The 17,027-nt window shown below is 57.7% G+C and overlaps 5 protein-coding genes across 5 annotated transcripts; 1 reads left to right on the top strand and 4 right to left on the bottom strand.

The window, feature by feature from the left end:
- Positions 1-367: 367 nt before the first annotated feature.
- Positions 368-3,094, bottom strand: HRG_02887 (TFIIIC transcription initiation factor complex subunits Tfc3; the record flags this gene model as incomplete). Its single annotated transcript, XM_044861358.1, has 1 exon — positions 368-3,094. The coding sequence occupies one exon, from the start codon at positions 3,092-3,094 to the stop codon at positions 368-370; it is 2,727 nt and encodes a 908-aa protein (XP_044722384.1).
- Positions 3,095-4,652: 1,558 nt separating this feature from the next.
- On the bottom strand, positions 4,653-6,258 carry HRG_02886 (b-block binding subunit of TFIIIC domain-containing protein; the record flags this gene model as incomplete). The annotated part of the gene is made up of 3 exons (XM_044861357.1): positions 4,653-4,662; positions 4,716-6,030; positions 6,192-6,258. 3 exons carry the CDS (start codon positions 6,256-6,258, stop codon positions 4,653-4,655), a joined length of 1,392 nt encoding a protein of 463 aa, XP_044722383.1.
- Positions 6,259-7,064: 806 nt separating this feature from the next.
- Positions 7,065-8,023, bottom strand: HRG_02885 (urease accessory protein UreD; the record flags this gene model as incomplete). Its single annotated transcript, XM_044861356.1, has 2 exons — positions 7,065-7,920; positions 7,983-8,023. The coding sequence occupies 2 exons, from the start codon at positions 8,021-8,023 to the stop codon at positions 7,065-7,067; spliced, it is 897 nt and encodes a 298-aa protein (XP_044722382.1).
- Positions 8,024-11,879: 3,856 nt separating this feature from the next.
- On the top strand, positions 11,880-13,296 carry HRG_02884 (eukaryotic rRNA processing protein EBP2 domain-containing protein; the record flags this gene model as incomplete). The annotated part of the gene is made up of 3 exons (XM_044861355.1): positions 11,880-12,128; positions 12,206-12,884; positions 12,971-13,296. The coding sequence occupies 3 exons, from the start codon at positions 11,880-11,882 to the stop codon at positions 13,294-13,296; spliced, it is 1,254 nt and encodes a 417-aa protein (XP_044722381.1).
- A 1,025-nt stretch (positions 13,297-14,321) lies between these two features.
- Positions 14,322-16,193, bottom strand: HRG_02883 (MYND-type zinc finger protein samB; the record flags this gene model as incomplete). Its single annotated transcript, XM_044861354.1, has 2 exons — positions 14,322-14,385; positions 14,440-16,193. 2 exons carry the CDS (start codon positions 16,191-16,193, stop codon positions 14,322-14,324), a joined length of 1,818 nt encoding a protein of 605 aa, XP_044722380.1.
- Between the last annotated feature and the right edge of the window lie 834 nt (positions 16,194-17,027).

Below are 17,027 nucleotides of genomic sequence, written 5' to 3'. Positions count from 1 at the left end.
AGCCAGGCTCTTCCTTTCCTCTCTGCATCCGGCCTGAAAGCGATGCTTTTCCAGGGGCTATGAATCGTCCACATCGCTGGGATTCTTGGCTCGTAGCTGTCGAGGGCAACCCAGATTGAGAGGTGGGATTAGAGGAGCAATTATGTTTTAAAAGCGAGCCATCGAGCAGAAGAACACATCAATTGCATGTGAAGTGACAGCCTGAAAACTTGAACCTGTCTTGCTGCGCCCCGTCTATGAGGATATCTTTTTTCGCCGTGAAGCATATATATTGCGGATATGTTCGCTCCCCCTGACCCGAGTGCAAGTAATGCTCATGTATGGCTCAACTCTGAATCCCTTCTTCCCCCCCTCCTTCCCCAATTCCTCATTGGGCCATCTTCTCCGCCTGGTCTCCCGTCTGATGCCGTGACCAAGGCACCGCCAGCCACCACCAGTCCCCCACCGTCGTCCCCACGTTGTCCACGAGGTCGGTCAAGACTCCCGTGCGCGTGCCCCACGCCACGATGAGGTAGGCTTCGAACTCGTCAAGGAGCGGGCTGAGGGCGCTGCAGATGCCCTCGATGGTCATGGACCCGCGTGTGGCAAAGGTGAAGCAAAAGGCCCCCAGCAGCTCGGACCACCGCTGCACGTTGCTCTGCCCGAATATGTCAATCCACTGCGGCGATTCGCCCTGCGGTCCTCCCCGCGGCGGGCCCTCCCGGACGACATCTCGGAGCACCTTGATTTCCTCGTTGTACTCATACGTCGCTGTCGGGACCGCCTCGAGTGCGAAGTGGTAGTACGACTTGGGCGTCTTACGGCTCTCGTAGCTGCCCGGCTCGAAGCCAAACGGAATGTTGGGCACGTCCACGGGCACCAGCCGGATCCTCCCCGCCGCGCTCAGGTTGGTCAAGGCCATCATGGCGCCATCGTTGAGCGTGTACGGCACCCTCATGGTTTCCTTGCGCCGAAAGGTAGAGTCCAGCTCCTCCTTGAAGGCCGCCGCCTCGTCGTACTTGGAGCTCTGCGCCATCTTGGCCAGCGTTGACAGGTACCATTCGTTGAGGCGGTACGGCCGGCCCCGCGCGAGCGGCCTCTCCTTGCGGCAGATGACGCGCTGCTGCGCCAGCTGGGCGGCGGCCTCCTTGAGCAACTCGGACCTTCGCTGCTTGTCGCGCGCCGCCAGCTGCAGGAACTTACTCCTGACCTGCTCCGCCGAGTATCTTGTCTCCGCCGTGCTGCACAAGGACTTGATCCAGGACCTCGCTATGACCAGCTCGTCGATGCGAGGTGGCTCGTGGAACCCTCGAGAGGCTTCGCCCATGGCGACCACCCCCGGTTCCGAGGAAACCGCCTCGTACCGCGCAAAGAAGGAAGACAAGACATGAAAGTACTTCTCTCGCCAGTCCTCACCGGTAGCCTTGACATCATCCAGCGAGTACTGCTTGGTGAGAGAGTCCCTTGACTGCGGCAACTGGAAGCCTTCCTGGCGAGGCAACTGCACCGTCCATTGAATCAGGTTACCCCAGTCATAAGCAAGGGGCTTTTCGAAGTCAATCATGGGGAGCTCCTCCTCGTCCAACGCCGCGATGAGCCGCTCCTGGAAAACGCGGGTAAAGTTGGATATGTAAGCGGCCTGCTCCTTGCGAGCATCCGCCCAGAACTTGCGCAAGTACGTGAGTCCAAGGCTCGGGAAGATCCTGACCAGGAGGCCCCAGTCTATCGCCTTTTCGGCGCCTCCCAGAAGCGAGCGGACGGCAATGAAAGCCGCCATGAGCTCGGCCGAATCTTCAATGACTTCAGCAGCGTCTCCCGTGCTCTCGCTTTGCGCGGGAAGGGCTGTCAGGGCGCGGGTCACCAAGGCAACTCGTTTGATCCTCGGCGGCTTCACGCCCATGACGGTGGCGAATTTTATTCCTCTTCTTCCGAGCCTCGGCGCCTTCGTCTCAGCAAAGGGGTCCTGGCTGGATTCCTCGTCTGAAGACGACACCACCTCGCCTTCAAACTTGGAGACCATGTCGTGCGTCGACGTCAACGTAAGCTGCTCTTCGGCAGGCCAGACCAGATTCAAAGGCAGCCTGAAAGCATCTTCGCCATCTTCGCCAAGGCTTGAAACGAAAATGTTGTGGGGGCCAGCCTCTCCGGGAACCGCATTGGCAAAATCCGGCTTCCATGATGCCTCCACCTCCACGCAGGCCCGCAACCTGTTGAGGAACCGTTGGTATGGGCCCTTTGTCAAAGCCGAAGAGGACAAACGGGCCTCCCGAGCCGCAAACCGCTTCTCAATCTCGTGGCCGAAACCTGCCCATCTGAGCCATTTCCTGTCGGGAATCCATCCACTCAGCGTGAAGCTAATGCCAGGTCGATCAAAATCGTGAGAATCGAGCTCAGGCCAAGACCCGCAAAATCCGAAAATGGGTTTTATGTCGCCAAAGACATAGGCGTCTGGACGAATCGGTGTCGGTGATTGCGGTTGCGGATCCGGCTCTTGCTCCTCTGCTTGTCTCAACTGGGGGTCAATGGGCATCGGGGTCTCTTCAAGTTCAAACGGAGGTGATTCGTCTTGCAGGTATGTGTTGGGTTCCAGGAAACGAATGGTTGTGACAGGTTGTATATACGGCAGGGCATCAGCAGGGTCGCCGAGCCCTGTCCCAGCGTGACGCTTGCCCAGCCCACTGACGGCGAATCTAATCCCTTTTGATGCCTGCGACTCTGGGGGCATCACAGGGCCGTCCCCATCCCCCCGTTTCTGTTGCGCGGAGTACTTGGCACGCTTGGGGCGGTGCGGACTGCCAGAGGCGGCTTCCGCAGCTCTCTTCGCGGCCACCTGGGCAGCGTACACGGGAGCGTCCAAGATGGCGACCTCTTTCGCGAGGAGTCGGCGACCACGAGCACGAACCTTGTTGCTTCGCGACTGCGCATTGTCGGGGCCATCCATCTGAGAAGGCTCATCGAGTGGATGCTGATCGTCCTTTGCCATGTCGACCAGGTGCATGGATTCAGGGGAGAAGGCGTCGATGCCGAGCCGCAGGATGAGCTGACACTTTGCAAATAGTCCCTTGCGGTCTCGGAATGCATGCCAGTGCTCTGTTACAACTTTCTTCCTGATCATGGTGTTCACGGCTGACTGGCAGGCCCTCGATGTGGGCGGTGGCAGGTCGGAAGCATTGGTCTGCCATGCTGCCGTGACAGCATGCCGGAGAGACTTTCCTCCCAGAATGACACCATTTTTCTCATCGAGAATGACTTCAATCAAGTCACAGATCCGATCTCTCGGTGTCCTCTTTTGCTTGGTGCTGCCGGTGCCGCGGGCATCATTCGGCGCGTTTCGCATCCCAGAGCTCGAGTGGCAAGGCTCCGGGGGTTCCTGTTGGACAGAGACGCATCGGCCGTCGTCCTCGGTCGACAACGTACCGGAAACTGGCACAGCTTCTTCTGCGTCCACTCGCGGCGCCAACCGGGCCAGGTCAGCAGCCTTTTCTTCCTCCCGAGGCCTGAATGCAGGGCTATCCGGACGCCTTTGGTGGCTATTGAGGGTCAATATCTGGCGCGGTACAATCGATTCATCCCGAAGTAGCACCCCAGGATTGGCATGCGGTGGAGAGAGCCGACTGCCTTCTTCCCCTGTCTCTGTCGAGCTCAACTCCGGGCAAGCTTGCTCCATTCCCAATGTTGGGATCTCTTCTGCGTGCCCTGGCTTCTCAGCGGCCCGTTCCTCATCCCGGTGGCTGTGGATGAGGGGTGATATTGATGCATCCTCAAGTCCAAAGCCGTTTCTGTCCGGGCACGGGGATCCGCTTCCTATCAGTGACCAGGACGCCACGCCGTCCGACGGACTGGATGCCTTTGGCCTGAAGAAGCTCGCCTGCTTCCCCTTGCGGGTTGCGTGGAGGACCGGGGAAGTGTACGACGGGTTGCAGGAAGTACGAGACTTTTCGAGGTGATATTTGAGGCCAATGTCGTTCTTCCAGCTTCCGCCGCATTTCTCGCATCTCCAGGGCCTCGGGGGTGATGGTTCGGCCGTCCGAACTGGAGACGGCCGTCGTGCACGACCGCGACCAGAGCCGCGGGGGCGACCACGGGGGCGCCCAGTCCCACGCCCACGCCCTCGAGTCAACGTAGTTGGTGGCTGTGCATCGTCTTCTTTTGAGTCGGATTCAGACTCGCCGCTTTCAGCAGGGTCAACTCGAACCACTGGGCCTGGTGCTTTCAGCGAAGATCTCGTCCGACGCTGGGCAGAGCTTCCTTGTGGGTCCGGAGGCGACGTCGGCCAATTTTCCATCGTTGCAAGGCGTAGAGTCTCTGGCCGAAGCTTCAATGTTATAAGGCGGCTTGAGCACCGCCGCGGTTTGCGCTGTTTCTCGGGCGTGTTCGGCTTCGACGTCTCCGGTTCCGCCACCTCCACTATCGCCGACTCTGGATCCGCCGTCTTCTTGACACCTACATCGGGCTCTGCCGGGCAGCCTTTGTCTGGTTGTTGCTTCTCCGCGTGTTTCGATTTCCTTCCCCGTCGCCGCATCCCCTTCCTCCCTTGCTTCCCGGGCAGCCGGAGACCACACATGGCAGCCAGAGAACTGGACGGGTGGGCTGGTACGGCCGTGGCAGGCAGGAAGCCGAACATATCACCTGGACAAGCTGGAAGGTCCCCGTTTTCAGGCAAGGCAGCTTTATCAACCGGGTCTGATGCCGCGGTCTCAGCCGAAGTGAGGGGCGGGGGCAAGTAAAACAGATACGACGCGACTTTCCCGGTGCGGATGTGCTCATTTCTCATCTGCAAGTGTCGGAGGTGCAGGGGTTGAAGGTCCGTCGTCGACAAAGATCCAGTCATGGACGAGAGGAAGCGGTTGAAGGTGGCACCAAGCGTCAACATGTAAATGTCGGGATTGGATAAACCGTGGTCCCCGAGAGACTGCACCGTCCTCGCGATCGCTTGCGGCAGTGGCTTGTCCATAGACCAAGGGGGGCACATGCTCAGGCGAGCGTTGTGGGCCCGCTGCATGCTGAGCCGCTCGTTGCCATTGTCCTCGTCGCTCATGATGTGTTCGCTGCCTCTGGCTGGTTTCCCGGGGTGCTTGCCCGTCGACAAGTATATTGACCAGTCCTCGGCCGTCATATCTCGAGTGAACTTGACACAGTCCTTGAACACCCGATTCTCGAGTTTGGCGGCAACGTACTGGATCGCGCCGCGCGAGTTCAGAAACCGGCAGGTTTTGGACACAATCTTCATCTGCCAGCGCATACCCAGAACGCCCAGCTTTTCCTTGAGGTCCCTAACGCGTATGACATCCCATTCCTTGGCAACGGCCATGATTGTGGTGGCCAAGGCCTTGTAGTCGATATCCGGGCCGGTCCAGCGGATGCGCCAGGGGACTGGGTCGAGATTTTCGGCCAGTGTCTGTCGCGATAGGTTCATGTCGGCCTTGGGCTCCTCGGCAGGGTCGCTCTCTCTGGGCAAAGGCGGCACGAGCGATCTCAGCCACATTTTGCTCGTCTTGGTGCCCCTGATGAGTGTCGTTCTTTTGACGATGTAGCCTTTCTTAACGAGGGCATCTGTGCGTTTGGGAACGGAGCGCTTATCCTGGTCGACGAGACGGCCCAAGTCTCCCTGCAAGATGCCCTCTGACTTGCTGGATGCTATGCCGAGAAGCAAGAGCCATTCGGATCGAGGAACACGCTTGTGATCGACTGCGTGCCCGGTGATGGCCTCCCACATGGTCGCCTCCGAGGTTCGAACCCTAATGGCGTCCTCCGGGCTTGAATTCGAGCCGTTTTGTATGCATTCCTGAGCCCGGGTTGCGCCTTCGTCGCCCTTGGCCTGGGGACCGTTGCTCGCCAGGGGGTGGAGCTGTGGTAGGGACAGGAGCTCGGGCAAGGAGAGGTGATTATGCTCTCTCCCATGGCCAACCGACACATCGCTCCTCCGTACCAGCCACGTCCACACTTCTGAAGCTGCCCGATCTGGCGGGGCGTTTTGGGCATCTTGAGATGAAGAGCCCGAGGGGGCCAATGAGTCACCGATGGCTCCCAGGAGCTCTCGCACAGAACAGCCTAGCCGAGCCTCGTTAGCATCACGCCGTACATGCGCCGATATTCCCTCTGAAGGTTCCAAGGCTTTGATTCCCTGCACTAGAACCTGCCTACGTGCAGATCCAGCAACCTTCTGTCCATGTCGCTTTCACTCTGGGATTGGGGGAAGGCCATGAACTCACCGTGTTCGCCGGCGCAAGATATGAGCATCAGCAGATGCGCAATCAGTCCCTCAAGCTCCCATGCCATGACTTCCGGGGCCTCTGTATTTTCATGATAGGGTGGATGAAACCAGGAGGCGATGTGCAGGCTGGGCGTTGATAAAAAGCTTCTCGGGCGGGGGTTTGAACGCGCGACCAGTTGGTCATTTGCAATTCCGTGACTAGCTTTTTGCTATTTAGCCGGAGCTTTGCCGGACTGACTTGCTGACATAATGACCTTGCTTGCTCCTCGGTCGGCAATCATAGGTATAGGTACTATTAATGAGTATTACTATTTGCCCCGGAGCAAATCTCTATTCGGCCCGGATTCTCAAGAAATCCTCCTTTTTAATTGGATGATATATATCTTAGTCATCATTGCGATATCTTAAGTATTTTCAAGTCTCGTCTTGTACGTCGCGCTCACCTCGTGCGGGGGATAAACCCCCACAGTAGGGCCCCTCCCCAAGGGGGACCCCTCCCCTACTGGCTCGGGCGCTCGAGTACGCTTTTCCGAAGTAAGAGCTCTCTAGAAATTTCTAAGGATTTTCTATTAAGAGATAGCCAATATAAAGTACTAGCTAGTAACATCTAGGTACTTTCACTTTAGCGGGTTAGGCCGAATAGAGATTTGCTCCGGGGCAAATAGTAATACTCCTATTAATTACCTTACCTATCTGTCCATCTCTTCATCGTTATCACACGCCTGGGCTGAGACTGGGACGCTTCCAAGAGCAGAGGTAGCATGAGGACGTGTGCACGAGCAGACGGAAAGAAGAGTCCGAGGCCTGACATCAAGTTGCACCGGGACATTCTCATCCATTTATCACAGCACGCTGTGGGCATCTAAAAGCTTTACGTCCGTCTTCTTAGGCCATCGAGCTTTGCCTGCTCGTGCTCTCTGATTTTCCTGTACGCCTCGACAACGTCATTTCTCGCCATCTGCAATTCTTCGCGCCGACGGAGACTTCCGGCAGCCTTGGGTATGTTGTCAACATCGGCGGCGGCGTCTCCCACCTTGAGCTGCTGCCGCATCTTTTTGTGTAGTTCAGGAGGAGCTTGAGCGACGTCATGAAGACCAACTGGAGCTTCCGCTCTCTTGCGCTTGAGTTCGAGCCAGGGGTCCTCCTCTTCGGCCTTGGCCCGCCGCCGCCGGCCTCTTTTCTTGCCAGACCTCTCCTCGTCCATGCCGGCCATCATCAGTTCTGACGAGAGGGTGCCGGCCGCGTCGTTGTCCATCTCCCTCTCGGCGGCCTCCTCGAGCTCCTCTTCCTTCTGGTCTTGGATCTTGCGTTCCTCTGCTCGCCACTGGTCGTAGAGCTTGTGCATCTTGCGTTCCTTGCGGGTGCGGTGCACCTTGAGTCCGATCTCGTCCTTTCCGTCCTTCGCCTTGGTCTTTTTTGCCAGACCGGCCAGGGGAAGTGCCGCATCGACGCGAGCAGCAAAGGATCTCGAGTCTTCGCCAGGGCGAATGCGCAGGGGTTCCGGGGCGAGATCTGCCGCTCTCTTGCCCTTTTCTCCGTCGTCGAGACCCGACCTGATTTTTTGGCCTTGCGCGACTGCCATGAGTCTCTTGAAGGCGCGTGGGGCATCGTCGTCGGCGCTGCGATTATTGCGTCGCTTTTTGACAGTGCGAGGTCCTGGTTTGGCGCCTTGCTTGCTCGACGAAGCGGGCAGCGGGCGGGCTATCTGGGTGGCGGGCAGTTCATAGCTGTTTTGCGAGTCAGAAGCCTATTCTGGAAAAGCAGACATGCGACGGCACGCGGTGCTTACTCGCCGTCCTCGCCTCGCTTTCTCTTGTGTTTGTGGGGCATCTCGCAGCTGGCCGGCCGGTCCCTCTTGAGGTTCGTCTTTGAGCGTTCCGGTCAATACCCTCACCGGAAACTTCGACTGTCGCAAGGGGGTTGTTCTCGGGGGATAATTGGCGTGCTCTGTTGTCGGTGGATTGGCCAAGGTGCGGATGGGCGGTGGCGCTCCATGGAAGATTTGTCTGGCTCCTTTTTTCTTGACTTTTTTTTTGAGTGGATTTGGCACTCGCTCGCCATCTGCATAACTTACCCTATAGCCTTTCCTCACTTTCCCCTCATCCCAGCTCCTAGGCCGTTCACCCAGAGACCTAGGCCTGCGTCGACACCAACAATCACGTTGTCTCGACAAGAGAGGACTTCAACGGAACAAGCAACTTGCCACCTGTCCCGAAAAATCACGGCTATCACCCCAAGGTCCCTGCTGCTTGGTTCCAACCCCTTGCTGCCCCCCCCCCCACAAAACCTCTCCTCTCACGTCAGGTCGGCAGCCAGCAGCAGAGGTAAATTCCAGGTTGCGTGATCGACAATCAGAATTCCAGGAGCTCTGACGCTCGGCAAGGCTTCCGATCAGGCAACGCGCAATCGGACCCCATGCATTGTTGGGAGTTCCCGGAAGCCACCATCTCGCACTATAGCTATTATTCTTCCATTCTTCCTGAACGACCCCACAGAAACTGCCCGGCAAGGCTAGCTCGATGATTATGGCATGCCGCATTAGTGAGCATAGCTGACGGGACAAACAGGCTCTCCCACGTGGCTGCATCCCTCAAGACGAGGCCCCGTGGGTCACCAGGACAATCCGAGGCCTTCCCGGATCCATGGAATCCCGTGTCGTCCTCGTGTTGGCAGGGGAAGCGCAGCCGCCAGTTTGGCCCCCGAAACTGGAGACCCATATCGTGGAACCGCGCATGCAAACAATGGAGAACCGACAGTCCGACGGTCCTTCGTTGCTGCGACGGGACAAATGGACCAACGCTTCCCGTCGAGCCGAAGTGAATCCCGGACCGGCCCAGAACAGCCCTTAGGAAAGTGTGTATGCTGTTCAAGGTCGCCCAACCACGCTGTCATCGTACCCTCGACGGAAGCGAATGCCTATGCAACGAAAGAGAAGCCTTGGCAAGGGCTGCGTGCTACTCCCGATCAATCGTTTGTTTCTCTCATGACGCCACACTCATGTCCGTCGTTTTCGACTTGGGGTGAGCCAGAGTCAACGCGCTGCGCTGCCTCTGCCCCGGACTGGGAGGGCGCATGCCTTCATTCCCCAGACGAGGCGCAATCGAGTGGATACGAAACCTGGAGTCATGGCTAGATCATTCGCCTGAGCATCGCTCTGCCCTCCATGTATGTCTCCGCCCTGAGTGAGCGGACTCGCTTCGAAGCTTTGAACAGCCCCGTGCAACCCCTCCCACCTCGGCCCGGATGCTCGACGATGTGGGACAGCGGAGGGATGTTGAATCGGCGGCGCTGTGCACAAGCCAGCACGAATACTGATGATTTACAAGTTTACGGCCTTGGACGGGGATTGGAGTACCAGTCGATGATGGTTTGAGCGCGCGTTGGCGGTCGGTGCGACCCCCGCACATCCCAGAACCCATCACGGATTGGGAAGTTGAAGAAACCGGCGACGATGGTTCAGCCGATTGAAATCAGTTCAATCAACTGCTGGCTTGCGTCAGTTGCAGCCATTGGCGTCGGCTGGCGTTGAGCACAACACATGCGAACAATCCCAGCTCTCTCGGGGCCTTGGCGCTTGAGAGCGCGGGCAAGCATTGAATGCGAATTGACACCGCGCAACAGCCTTTTTTTGCCACATCAGCTGAGAGTCCATTAAGCATTCTTTTGGTGTTACGGCTGAGTCGTGCGCCAATTTAGCCTACGGGGCCGGTGGTGGCCCTCCCCTGCCGTGAGCACAATACTACGAGACAATGTGAAGCCCGAGGCATTGTCTGGAAATCGCCAAGCCTGGCACCCCAGGCAGTACCAACAGGGGCAAGCATGCCAAAAGGACCGAAGAACGGGCGACAAACCCTCACGTCAAGGACGAATATAAAGTCATCCTTTGACCAGGGATGAAATTGCGCCTTGTCTCTGCAATACGACGACAACTCGACTTCACCAGACACTCTGTTTCCACACCATCCTCTTGATATCATCTTCTTGGCCATCTCCTTGGAAGACTTCCTCTCCTGCTTCAAAAACCAGACTTCGACACCATGACTGAGTCCTCGACAACGCCCAGCTTCAAGGTCCACAAGACCTTTTCCGCAAGGAAGAAGACTTCCACCGCAGGAAAGAAGAGACATCTCCGCCTCGGCACCGACGAGGACAAACGTTTTGCGCGTGGCGGCGGCTACGCTTGCATCGTCATGTAATGACGTTGCCGCCACCGGAGTGGGCATATTGAGTTCTAGGCTCAGATGCCATGGCGGGGGCGCTCTCGAGCGCTCTCACGGCTAGCACGCATGAGTTGGTGACGGCCGGATGTGCAATACGAGACGAGACGACACAGGCATGAAGAAGGATACGACACATACGCATATGGATCGAACGTTTTGAAAACGGCACAATTTTCCAACCTAGGCTCTCTGATGAACGGACGCTGCACCCGCTTCTACGGAGAGTTTTTTTGCACATCAGACCACGACTCGATAATCAGCGTCGGGGGATTCTGGAGTAACAACTTGATGAATCGTCGACTCGGCACCGAGCTGGAGTGGTTCTCTTGAATTATAATATTTTCATTCTTCTTCCTATCGGCATGCCCGGCGCCTGTCGGTCTCCCTCTCCGGACGGGCGGCCGATGTCGAGGGCAGAGCACTATGGGGTTATACGGGCATCATGATTCTGGCCGACTTGGAAGGCCAAGGAGAGGGGGAACACGGAGCAGTCAAGTTCCACGACTGAGACTAGGTACCCGGTGAAGCATGGCGAAACCGCGCTTTGTGAAGTTAATGCATTGCGAACTAGACTCGGAAATCCGAGCACTGATGAACCATTTGCTGCCGGTTGTTCCGTACCGGTAACTTATTGCCTTTGTGATTGCTGCCCCCCCCCCAGCAAGGGGAATGAATTCCTGCTCCGTTTGGACCTGCTCCTCTGGGTATACGTTCCGTACTCTGCACTAAGTTATGCATAGACATGCAAGCAGAGATTGAATTCAGGGGTCATGAAATTCGAGCATCCCATGCCGTCCATGCTCCGTATAGTGTCAAGAGCCCAGTTTTAGAACGACCCTGTACGGAGTGGTGAGTCCTGTATGCTTTGCAAATGTCGCTTGGCGTGGCTGAGAAATTGGCCATTTACGGATGGGCCCGACTAACCAGTACATGGCTCTGACTATCCGGCATACAAAAGGTGGGGAGCTTGTGGCGCATAAGATTGGGAGAACTTAAGCAGCCTTACCTATTTACTTTTTAAATATTATAAATAGATATTTATATAGTCATCCCTAAGCCCTAAGCTAGCCTTAAAGATTTTATATAATATAAAAAAGCTAAGAGGGTTAAAGTATTAAGTTTAAGTATTAGCTACTTTATAATGCGCCTTTCCGTTTTAGATGCACTTGCCACACTCCCCCCCCCCCCGCTTTTGGTGTGCTGAATAGTCAGAGCCGTGTGCTGGATAATTAGTCAGGGCCTTTACAGCTACCTGGGTACTGTACCTAGGCACTCAAGCACTGAACAAAGTACGGAGTAATTACCTAGATGGGGTGACTGGAAAGGGCAAAGGCGGTGAGCGTCTTTGGTCCGGCAGAATCGGGCAATTTTCTGAAAGTCCCTCCAAAGTCCAAACCGCAATCGCCTGCCTGCACGATCACGGCCGACCAAATCTCGAGTCGAGCAGCCCAACCCGTCCGCCCACCATGGTCACCAAGAGCAGACTGCGGATGGCGATAGCCGCCGAAAAGGGAGTCGACTTTAAGAAGTTGAAGCAAGCGAAAAAAGAAAAGGCGGCGCTCAAGCGCAAGAGGTCGGGTGCCGGAGCGTCGCAAAAGACCGCCGCCGACGACCAAGACCTGAAAGCGCAAGGAGCAAAGAAGGAGGAACAAGGCGAATGGGCGGACGAAGACGAAGAGGAAGATGAAGAGGAGGAAAGCGAGGAGGGAGAGGATGTGAGTCGTAACCGCATGCTCTCCCAGGCCAACTATTGTTTCCTTCAGCAGCTGACTCCCCCCTTCGCAAACCGCAGCTGAACCTCGACGCCGTTGACGACAGCGACACATCTGAATCGTCCATTGAACTCGAAGAGAAGCTCGCTCGAAAACCGCTCAAATCCGGACAGAGGCTAGCGGCAGACGAGCAAGCCAGGGAAGAAGACGCAGAGGATGACGAGGAAGACGACGAGGACATTCCTGTCTCGGACCTCGAAGACCTCGACGAGGAAGACAAAGAAGACCTCATCCCTCACACCCGCCTCACCATCAACAACGCGGCTGCCCTCCAGGCCGCCCTCGACCGCATATCCATCCCTGCAGACAAATCCACACCCTTTGCGTCTCACCAGTCTGTCGTCGCTTCCGTCGCCACCGCTGACTCGATTCCCGACGTGTCGGACGACCTGCAGCGCGAACTTGCCTTTTACTCCCAGTGCCTCGAGGCCGCGCGCCATGGCCGCGACAAGCTGCTCGCCGAGGGCATCCCCTTCTCGCGGCCCAAGGACTACTTTGCCGAGATGGTCAAGGAGGATGCCCACATGGAAAAGGTCAAGGCCAAGCTGGTCGAGGAGGCGTCGGCTAAGAAAGCCGCCGCCGAGGCCCGCAAGCTGCGCGACCTGAAGAAGTTTGGCAAGCAGGTGCAGGTGGCGAAGCTGCAGGAGCGGCATAAGGCCAAGCGCGAGACGCTCGACAAGATCAAGACGCTCAAGAGAAGTGAGTTCCCGCCCTGCCCTCCTCTTCCGTCCCCTGTTATATCTCTCCGAAAGAGATATACTCACATACCTCCCCCCTCAATCTAGAGCGCCAAGAATCCGGCGCCGATCCCAGCACCAACGAGGCCGACATGTTCGACGTCGGCGTCGACCACGAAATCGCCAAGCACTCCCAGCGCGGTCCCAAGGGCACCCCGGCCGGCTCGAAACGCCTCAAGAAGAACGAAAAGTACGGCTTCGGCGGCAAGAAGCGCCACGCCAAGTCGGGGGACGCTGTCAGCTCCGGCGACCTCTCGGGCTTCGACGCCAAGCGCATGAAGGCCGCCGGCGCAAAGGGACGGGGGGGCAAGGGCGGCAAGGCGGCGGCGGCGCGGCCAGGCAAGGCCCGGCGCAAGGCCATGGGCGCGAAGTGATATTCGACGCGAGGCGAGGGCGCGGGCATCGGTCTTGTCTTGTCGTGGGTTTCTTTAGCGCCCGTCTTTCCGCCGCGTTTTGATCGCCTGCAAGGGGGCTGTTCGCCTCCCATGGGGGAAAGGAGATGGGACCAGGGAGCTTGACCACCGTTGAAATGCCGTTGTCGCCCGACCCGCAGCGTTGCCCGTGCGTAAATTAAACGTTCATTTCCTCCGTCGATCCAACGGTGCTCACGGCGACCCCAAAGGATGAGCGGCATGGGAATGATCGTCCGTGTCGGCCCTGATCTACACTGAAGACACCATCTGTGCCTAAGCCGACGAACCCCTCGCAACGCCAGCCTTACAGGTACATCATAACGTGGCACAAACCAAGAGGCGAGTACTTCTATGCAGCCTCATAAGTCGTTGATCCATTCATCTATGAAGCAAAGGGATATGTAGTAGATTCTGTCCAGTCTCGTGTGCCCTGCCTGAAACCACCGCTGGGTCGGCTGGCACCATCGGGCCTCCCAACACTGCTCAACGCGGGCTCCCCATCGTGTTTTCCGCATGCGCCAGCCCGTAATGGTCCACGCGACGGCGACAGCAACCGACAACTAACTGTAGGGAAGAGTCCGCATAGGTGGACGTGCAGTATGTATGCATTTCTATGTATGTGAGAGTGGCTCGTCGCAATTAAAACCTGTCGAGCCCTTGATCCAAAGACGGCTAGGCATGTCGAAGGCGGCCGCGATGTGTGCCCAAACATGGTGGAAGACTAGGAGACGGAAAATGAAAAGAAGCGGGCGAACTTGCCACAAGTGACCATTTTCAAATGCTGGTGTTCGGACCCTTGGACGCCGTGAAACCCGTGGTATCGAGAAGAAATGCCGTGCGCTGTTCAAACGCTTTGCTGCGCTATGCAGTTGCAACCTTTCAGTAGCTCTGAAAATAAAGGAATAGAAAAAACCAAGATTAAACGCCGCGAGTCCACACAGACGGCCGTGTTGCTCTTTGCCGCGCATGCGTCTCGACCGATAGGCTCATTGCAAAGCAGCCACGCACCAATGCCGATGGAAGGCCCAGGCGCTCTTCTGACATTCTTTGCTGCAATATTTCGTTCGCCTGCATCGGCGACATTTGGCAAATTGCCGCGTGTACTCCTCCCATTTCCCGCATTGATAGTACGCACACTGTCGAATGCCCCCGCGCGGTTCGTCCTTGCGGCAGAGATTCCGCATGACGACGCCCGCCCAGTATTGCATGTCGGTGCTGTGGTACCTGACGGTGAACTTTTCGACGAGCGGAAAGAGATTGAAGTCGTTGGACAAGAGGTACTCCTCATCGGCAGCTACAGCCATTTCTTCCGCAGAGCCGTCTTCCTCGTCATCGAGCAGCTCGAGGTCCTTGCCAATGGTGAGCCTCGGCACGAGATGGCTCTTCTGGAAATAGGAGCGCAGGCCGCAATATTTGGAGACGTAGGCGAGGAGCTGCAGGGACATGAGAACATCCTCCTCACGAGGCATCGCCGTGAGCATGTGTGGGTTCGGCACGAGATGTCGGTCGAGCAGGTAGCGAGGCACGGCGGGGTTGGGGCCAGCGGGTTGCGAGGGGGCGACCAGGGCCGGTCGGCTCGGCGAGGAGCCTATCGGCGGGACCGGGGTTTGGGTGACATTGTTTCCAATACTTCCGTCAATAGGAGCGCCGCGATGCGTGATGTTGAAGGCCCCGGCATCTTGATGCGTCTCTGAGACGGTTGGGTTTGTCAACTCGAGGGATGCTCCCGTCAGCATGCTTTCACCTTCGTCCATGGAAATGTCTTGGATGCCGACTGCGGACTGCATCTCTGCAGTGCCCGTCATCTCGGCGTCTGGAGACTCGTCGGAAGGCATGCTGTCGACGTGCAAATCGTCCGTCTCAGCCATTGAGTTTTGATGTCTAATCGATGGTCGCCGTCGCGGTCGGTTGGACGCGTCCATATTTGTTGCTGGCCGAACGGTCGGGGAACGCAGCTGAGGGGGCGGGAGAGGCGTGGTGGGCGAGTTTGGCAGAGAGGTTGTGTCTGCCGGGCCAAAAGACGCCATGGACACCAAGCGCTCGACGTCGCGCACCGGCCTGACGAAGCCATCGATGCTGTCCATTGTCGGGGCGGCCGGTGCCAGCGACTGCGTGGGCTGGCTGGGAGCGGGAGCGCCGGCAAGTCTTGCGTCGGTCGCACGGAAACTGTGATGCGAGCGGCTCGGGGTTACAATAGGTCGCTCAGGGTTGGCCAGAAAGCCCCTCGCCGGGGCGGCAGCGGCGGGGTCCAGGCTGGACTGAGCAGTCGCGGTAGAGGGACCTGCGTAGGTGGCAGATACATCAATGGGAGGCGGGCCGCTCCTGCGGACAGATCTCTGATCTAGATCGGAGCGGCCAGCACGGTTGGCAAAGGACGACGATGCCTTGGCGGCTCGATGGTCGTGAGCTCTGTGTCGGCGATGATGATGGTCATGCATGTGCTTCTGGTTCGCCTCTTCGGCCTTTTCGCGGCACTTGTCGATGACCTTGATGTAGTTGTCGAGGATGGTGGCGATGATGGGCACCATGTCGGCCTCGACGACGCGAGTCCGCACATTCTCGGTACCCCTGACACCAATGTTGACGACGCACTGAAAGGCCAGGTTCCACTTCCACATGCCCATCATGTCCTTGCTCCGACCTTGTTTGAGGATGCAGACGAGGCGTTCGATGCCTCCATCGACGGTGAGGATGTCGCGAATGCGGGCCGACGAGGTGGTGAGGTAGGCGAGGTGATTGAGGGAGTTGATGAGGGGAAGAGTCGATGTACAGTCGAGAGCACGACGGTCGTAGAGGGCCGTGGTGATGCCCACGGACGCCTTGTTGACGTTGGGGATGCTGAAGTTGACTTCCCTCATGCTGGGCCACGGAACCCGACGGGGAGCGAACAGAGGCGAGAAGGCGTGATTGCTCGTCGACGGTTAAGATGGCACGGCAACGAGACGGTGCCGTCTAGATGCCGGGGCTCCCTCAGACGAGAGGGAGAGTGACAAGGACTGATGCACTCGAGTGTTGTTGTATGATGGGGACGGGGATCAAGATTTGCTAAGGGAGAGGCGACAGAGGAGCGCGTGACGTGGCTCCAGGACGTCGTCTGCGAGCGGAGGCAGTCGGCAAGGATGGCAGGGCCGGTCGAAGGGGGGCCACGAAGATGTGCTGTTTGTTGAATGATGATTGTTGTGCTTACGGCGAGGGAGAAAATGGAGGGCAGAGGATGGCGGATGGCACAAGGCGGTTGGTGTTTCAGGCCTGGGCCGGTGCTGGACGAGGGTTCGACGACAACCGAGACAGACGAGTCGGGAGACGAGTCGAGAGAGATGGTTGAGAGAGGGAGGCGGGCGAGTCCAGGGAGCGGGAGCGGGAGCCCAAATGCCTCAGCTGCAGCTGGCAAACGGCACGCGCTGCAAGGGCGATGAAGAGAAGCCGACCAGGGGATCAAAGGACGGAGAAGCAGTAGTGGGAGGAAAAAAGTTCAACAGCAACAGCGACAACAACAGCAGCAACCGCACCTTGGACCGTCGTCGTCTCGTCGAAATGAAGAAGACGAGGCAAAGGGGCAAGGGGGGGGGCGGAGAAGGGGGGAAAAACGGCGAAGGCTGCTAGGTTGAGGTAGGCAAGGTAGGAGGAGGAGTAGTAAGTAGTAGGGTAAGGTGGAAGGTAAGGCGGTGCGGAGGCTGGCATGAGACGCCTTG

This window comes from Hirsutella rhossiliensis (assembly GCF_020360975.1).
Source record: "Hirsutella rhossiliensis strain HR02 chromosome Unknown scaffold00003, whole genome shotgun sequence".
In the NCBI taxonomy this organism is placed as follows: Eukaryota; Fungi; Ascomycota; class Sordariomycetes; order Hypocreales; family Ophiocordycipitaceae; genus Hirsutella; species Hirsutella rhossiliensis.
This window is presented reverse-complemented; position numbering and strand designations above follow the sequence as displayed.